This window comes from Ovis canadensis, chromosome 2 (assembly GCF_042477335.2).
Source record: "Ovis canadensis isolate MfBH-ARS-UI-01 breed Bighorn chromosome 2, ARS-UI_OviCan_v2, whole genome shotgun sequence".
In the NCBI taxonomy this organism is placed as follows: Eukaryota; Metazoa; Chordata; class Mammalia; order Artiodactyla; family Bovidae; genus Ovis; species Ovis canadensis.
In genome coordinates this window covers 231,194,225-231,201,288 of record NC_091246.1, presented here as the reverse complement: position 1 = coordinate 231,201,288, position 7,064 = coordinate 231,194,225, and the positions used below count along the sequence as shown (strand labels likewise).

The window sequence follows — 7,064 nt, the reverse complement described above, 5'->3', positions numbered from 1 at the left end:
GAGGTTATATTGCAATTAGCCACGTCTATCTGATGGATTTTTCTAAGGGAAATTGTGCAGAACATTTTATTTCGAGCCTCAAAGATTTTGTTAAAAGAAAGGGAACTGCAGTTTTTGCCACAGAAAGACAGGTGGCGTAAGCATGCAACTTTTTTTTTTTTTTTTCAAAATCTATAAAGTGATTATTTTCTCTCGGGTTCTTTGAAAAAGCTCGCCTGTGCTCCGGTTTGTGGCTGAGCGGGTGACGTCAGTGTGGCAGTGCGGAGTCAGGCGCAGCGGCTCTCTATAAGCCGAGGAGCTGTCCGGGTGCTGAAACTGTCCGAGCAGCTCAAGCCGCGGACCAGGAGGAACATGCTGTGGACTTCCTCTGCCATATAAATAAGAGGTAACACTGCTTTTCCCTTCTACTTACTGGAAAGTTCTAAATTGCGTATTCTCTCCTTAATTCCTAGCTAAGAAGAAAAGGACCATTTGGCAAGCTTATATCTATAGAATAACGGAACGGCAACCTGCTGCTCATCTGGCAACCTAAGGACACTGTATATATGTACATATATATGCATGATTGCGTGTGTGATTTACACTGCTTGCTGTCAGGTATTTATTAACCATTGTGTTATTTAGATAATCATATATAAGAACATGAAAAAGTTAAGGATATTTGTGTCAATACACATTATTAATGTAAAGTTAACCAAGCCTGACATTTGGTTTCTTTCCTTAGTTTATTGTTTCTTCCCCTAAGGACCAGATACAAGGGCAGGGATACAATTTATATACTTAATATACTTAACAGTAGGTGTCCGATGATTCAAAGGCTGTTAAACAGGTTCCGGTGATAGAAACAACCAATTTTGGAGCTAGGTTTGTTTGCTTGCTTGTTTTTTCTTTGACATTTACTTTGCAAGAGCTCAAATTTAACTAACTGTATAAAATTATTTTCTAAATTGGTATACTCTGAAAGGGTTTACATTATTGTTTACTAATTTTGGTCCTAGCAGAGTAAGACTAGAATGAGCTTCTTCGATTTTTTCAGGGGGAAATATTATCTTGGGTTTTAGGTTGGATATGACCATGGATTACAAAGAAATAACTGAAATGTATGAGGAAACATTTATAACCATATAAATTATTTATTATTATGCTTTGGTTGAAAGAGGTTGTACAACATCTTGCTAAATATTTTGAATGGGACAAGTGTTTCTTTTTCCTGTATCCTAACTAATTGAATTGCTCAAATTTGATACATCCAGTTGCATTTGTCAATGCTCTACTATAATTTCAATAGAAAAGACATTTTATCTTATGAGGTTTTTTGGTTCAAACTCTACATAGAACATCAGAACTGTTCAAACCACCTTCAATATTTAGATGAGCTGCTATCAGCTTATCTAAAAAAATCCCTTGAGTCTTAGTCAAAGGCAATAACAATGTCACCCAAACTGAATCTGAGTAAATGACCAAACGGTAGCTCTTGTTACGCCTGTGGTTTAAATAACTGCACTGAATATTCTGCCCCAACACCACAGCCAAGTTCACCTACAAAATAATGATTTTAAAGATCATCACATAACCTAGCATATAACTAGGTTAAGGATACTTCAGGGTAATGGTTTCAAAGAAAATACATACTAAGATTCTTAAAATTGCTAGTCCAAATGCCAATGTGGAAAGTTGATTTTAAAATTTAAACTAATCCTGAAATAATATAAACAAGAATGCATTATGTACTTTTATTTAAGCTAATAAGTTATATATACAATTTGCTCTAGTAAACATTGATTCATAGTAAGTATTTTAGAAGCTTCCTCTGACATGCCTTTAAATATTTTCCCTTCAGTAAATTAAGTAGCCAAATTAATGTAAATAAATGTATATTTAAATAATTAATTTAAATAATCATTTTAATAAATAAGTCTGTACTAAAGAAATTTCTGTAAGTACAACATTTTTAGATTCTAAAAACTGAAAATATTACTTAAATACCAATATGATCTAGTGAACAATGATATTTTCTACAATTGATGTCTAAGCTAACAGTAATGATATCCAATAACTTAACTTATATATTACAAAACCATAATTGAGTTAAGATATCATGAGCAAACTTGTAAAATTCCTTTACTTTATTTGTAACAAAATTGCACATATTAAAATAGATTTCAATGTTAGCAATGCTAAATGTAAAACATGTAAAAACTAATCCTCTTGCTAATTCATACAAGAGACTATAAGGCCTTGAAGAAAAAGAGTGAATGAAAAATTTTAAATGGAAGAATTCAATACACTGTATGCATTTTTCTAAACTGGGAATTACATACTGATTATTTTAAAATTTTCTAACAGAATGAGTCATTTGAGATTTCATAGGTCCACACCCAAATAGACACAGAGTCAAGCTGAATTTGAACACTTACAAGTTCGGAAATAGACTGGTTCAGAAAACTTATGTTCTCTTTGTAGCATCTGTTATTATTTACTATATCTCTTGAGGGCTGAGGAAAATATAATCATGATTGCATTTTACAAGACAGTCACAGCAAAATTATTAGAAGAAATATGGGGCACAGATGTTTTAAAACAGTTTATATTTTGGTACATTGGTACATTTACACTGAAATAAATATCATTGGATATCGCGGATTTTTTTTTTTTTTTTGCAATTCTTACTATTGTGCTTGTGTATCCTGATAGTACCATGTGTGCTATTACATCAATCAAGATGAGTGATTATAAAATACCAGACTTCTAAATTCAATATTTTGGAATTCATTGAGTAAATAAATACTGCTTTGGGGATATTAAAAAAAAAAAACAACTTTGTTAAGTTTGCCAACTAGCTTGGACTTGAGAAGACTTATATTCTGGAGGTCATTAAGGTACAGACCTTCCAAAATTAATAATATGATTTGGTATCAGACTAAAGGACAAGTTATTTCTGAAAATATATATGAATGAGACTCATCCACAAGAGAATTCAGTATGATTAACATTAACATGGAATATCACTTCATCTTATATAGTAATGTCACTTTTGTTATGTTTCTACACCAAATTAGATGGACAAGTCAGTAATTAAACCACATGGTTTTTGATAAGGATATAAGTCTGTGTGTACATGCATGTCTTAAATTGAGCCATCTAATTCTTCTGCCAGTGCTTTCAGTGTAAATGCTGTACAAATAACTAAAACTCATCTTGGAAAATCTTTATTTAACAGAAATAATGCATCCTAAAACAAAACATGTCTTATAAATTAAAAAATCATACTTGAGAAACCTCACATCAGTGTTTTTGCTATTATTTTAACCAAAAGAATGCCATATAAATTTGATGCAAAATGGGCAACAATTTTGCTAAAGATCCCTGTGGTTAGCTTGTGAAGATTGTGTATGAAACATTTATAGTTTTCAAAAAGAGTCATCCTAAATTAATGTGGAGTAATCTATGTTCTTTTTCCCCTTCAATGATTAATTACTTTTTTTGCTATAGAGTCAAATAGTTTCATTTGTGTTAACTCATGTTTTCTATGCTTTAAGGAAATCTTTCAAACATGGCAGAAGCTAAGACTCACTGGCTTGGAGCAGTCCTGTCTCTCATCCCTTTAATTTTCCTCCTCTCTGAAGCTGAAGCTGCTTCATTTCAGAGAAACCAGCTGCTTCAGAAGGAACCAGATCTCAGATTGGAAAATGTCCAAAGGTTTCCCAGTCCTGAAATGATCAGGGCTTTGGAGTACATAGAAAAGCTCCGACAACAAGCTCACAAAGAAGAAAGCAGCCCAGACTACAACCCCTACCAAGGTGTTTCTGTTCCCCTTCAGCAAAAAGAAAACGGTGACTTGCCAGAAAGTTCGAGGGATTCCCTGAGTGAAGACGAATGGATGAAGATAATAGCTGAAGCTTTGAGACAGGCTGAAAATGAGCCCCAGTCTGCCCAAAAGGAAAACAGGCCTTATACTTTGAATTCAGAGAAGAGCTTTCCAATGGACATGCCTGATGATTATGAGACTCAACAGTGGGCAGAGAGAAAGCTCAAGCATATGAGATTCCCTCCTATGTATGAAGAGAATTCCAGGGACAACCCCTTCAAACGCACAAATGAAATGGTGGAGGAGCAATACACTCCTCAAAATCTTGCTACATTGGAGTCTGTCTTCCAAGAGCTGGGGAAACTGACGGGACCAAACAACCAGAAGCATGAGAGGGCTGACGAGGAGCAAAAACTTTACACAGACGATGAAGATGATATCTACAAGGCTAATAACATTGCCTATGAAGACGTGGTTGGGGGAGAAGATTGGAACCCAGTAGAGGAAAAAATAGAGAGTCAAACTCAGGAAGAGGTAAGAGACAGCAAAGAGAATGCAGACAAAACTGAGCAAATCAATGAAGAAATGAAGCGTTCCGGGCAGCTGGGCCTCCAAGATGAAGATCTCCGGAAAGAGAGTAAAGACCAACTCTCAGATGATGTCTCCAAAGTAATTGCCTATCTGAAAAGGTTAGTGACTGCTGCAGGAAGTGGGAGGTCCCAGAATGGGCAAACTGGGGAAAGAGCAACCAGGCTCTTTGAGAAACCACTTGATCCTCAATCTATTTATCAGCTGATTGAAATCTCAAGGAATTTACAGATACCCCCTGAAGACTTGATTGACATGCTCAAAACTGGAGAGAAGCCAGTGGAACCAGAGCAGGAGCTTGAGATTCCTGTTGAACCTGAAGACATCTCAGAGGTTGACTTAGACCATCCAGATCTGTTCCAAAATAAGATGCTCTCCAAGAATGGCTACCCCAAAGCACCTGGTCATGCTGTGGCAGAGGCCCCACCAGAAGGGCTCAGTGTGGAGGACATTCTAAATCTTTTAGGGATGGAGAGTGCTGCAAATCCAAAGCCTCCGTATTTTCCCAATCAGTATAACCGAGAGAAAGTTCTGTCAAGACTGCCCTATGGTCCTGGAAGATCTAAAGCTAACCAGCTCCCCAAAGCTGTCTGGATGCCAGATGTTGAAAACAGACAGATGGCATATGAGAACCTGAATGACAAGGATCAAGAATTAGGAGAGTACTTGGCCAGGATGCTGGTTAAATACCCTGAGATCATGAATGCCAACCCAGTGAAGCGAGTTCCCAGTCAAGGCTCAACTGAAGATGATCGACAGAGTGAGAACCAAATCGAGCAGGCCCTCAAAGAGCATTTGAGTCAACACAGCTCTCAGGAGACTGACAGACTGGCCTCGGTAAGCAAAAGGCTCCCTGTAGGGACCCTAAAGAGTGATGATACTTCCAACAGACCGTACTTAGATGAAGATCTGTTAGTGAAAGTGCTGGAATACCTCAACCAAGAAAAGGCAGAAAAGGGAAGGGAGCACATTGCTAAGAGAGCAATGGAAAATATGTAAGCAGCTTTCATTGATTGCCCTATTTTCACCCCTCCCATCCCAAGCGAACCCCAATATTTCTCTTTAGTGTGCTGACTTCTCTCTTGTTAACACTGTAATACCTTTAAATGCTGTACAAGCAGATGATTCCATTTCACTGGAGTATCTGCTTCACTTACTCTGAACTGTTCTCTTGTGTATGGGTATGTGTAAATGTTATGACTTCTGAATAAAAATATTAATCATAAGCCTAATTCAAGAAAGATATCTATGATAGTGTTTAATAGTGTATCTAATAGCTGTGGCATTGTTGATGCTCACATATGATAAAGAGTGTCCTATAAGTCTCTTGAAAGTTTTTAATATTTACTGAATTATTTTGTTACTGTCTGTAGTGTTTTGTGGAGTACTGGAGCAAAAAAAAATAAAGCATTATAAATATATAGTTTTACTTATAAGGCCTTTTCTATTGTGTGTTTTATTGTTGCTTAATAAACGTTATTTCTGGACAACTGTGGGTTATTCATTCTGGAAATCCAGAGGCAATGGCTGTGGATCAAGCAGTATGGAGCTAAAGGAGAAAATTATTTCCTTCTACAATCAATCCAGGTAAGAAATAATGAATGGAAATACACGATTACATTATACATTTGTAGAATGCAATATCCTCCAGCAGCTCACTACCTAGAGCTTGCCTTTAGTTTTTTCGTGATTATGGAATAATTTCTATTTATACCTTTTACCTTTGACTTTTGTAAATAAAAACATTTAAGTTTTGAAAAAACTTAAAAAGAAGTTTAGGCACTGAAAAAGAAGAGATGGGCATAGGGCAATTGGAAACAACCAGACTCGGAAGCAATCTACCTATTTTCAGGTTACCCTGCTCCCCAGAAGACAAAACTGCTACTCTTTTGTATGGTGTGAGAGGTGTCAAAGGACCCCCAGACTGATGGTTAGATAAGTGAATGGTACAGGCACAGTGGAGAATACATCAACTGCCTTCTCTCTGTGTCTGGAGAAAATCCTGAGTGGGCGAGGCTGTACAGAATTGTTCTAATGTGCATTACTTCAGGGGTTGATGCTATCAGCATCCTGACATATCAACAGGGAATCAACAACAGCAGCAGCAAGAAAATATATAGAGCAACAGAACAACAGTGCTCATAAAAAAACAAGAAAACAAATCGTAGTTGCTATTTATTGAGTATTTATTGTGCATTGGGCACAACGCTAAACACTTTACCCCATTCAGCCTGTGCTGTGTCACTGTCAAGGGCCTCTTATCATCTCCTTTTACACCAGAAAAAGCGAAACTCAGAAAGGTTAAATAGTTGCCCCCAAATCACCCAGTGTCACGAGTTGCCAAAGCCTGTGTTCCTAACCTAACTCCACCGCACTGCCTCTCTGGGAGTGGCCTTTCAGCTGACCATTGGGGCACTGGTGGTGGGGTGGTAAGAGGCCTACGTATCTCAGTGTGGGTCGTTTCCATGAGAAGGCATCTGCGTGTATGTGTGTGTGTGTGTGAGGGAGGGAGTGCTGGTTTAGTCACTATGTCATGTCCTACTTTTCGCAACCCCATGGACTGTAGCCCGCCAGGCTCCTCTGTCCATGGGATTCTCCAGGCAAGAATACTGGAGTGGGGTGCCATTTCCTTCTCCAGGGGATCTTTCCGACCCAGTGATCAAATCCT

At 37.5% G+C, this 7,064-nt stretch overlaps 1 protein-coding gene across 2 annotated transcripts; it reads left to right on the top strand.

Moving 5' to 3' along the window:
• Positions 1-210: 210 nt before the first annotated feature.
• On the top strand, positions 211-5,811 carry SCG2 (secretogranin II). 2 transcript variants are annotated; one of them, XM_069574666.1, is made up of 2 exons: positions 211-597; positions 3,540-5,811. In XM_069574666.1, exons 1-2 carry the CDS (start codon positions 546-548, stop codon positions 5,393-5,395), a joined length of 1,908 nt encoding a protein of 635 aa, XP_069430767.1. In that variant the 5' UTR covers positions 211-545; the 3' UTR covers positions 5,396-5,811. The 2 variants fall into 2 exon arrangements, with proteins under 2 accessions (XP_069430767.1, XP_069430768.1); XM_069574667.1 differs by having other exon boundaries at positions 303-385.
• Positions 5,812-7,064: the final 1,253 nt, after the last annotated feature.

Coding starts and splice junctions, on each gene's coding strand:
- SCG2 (XM_069574666.1), top strand. CDS start 546: ATGTACATATATATGCATGATTGCGTGTGTGATTTACACTGCTTGCTG. Junction 598..3,539: donor TTTACACTGCTTGCTGTCAG/GTATTTATTAAC, acceptor CTATGCTTTAAG/GAAATCTTTCAAACATGGCA.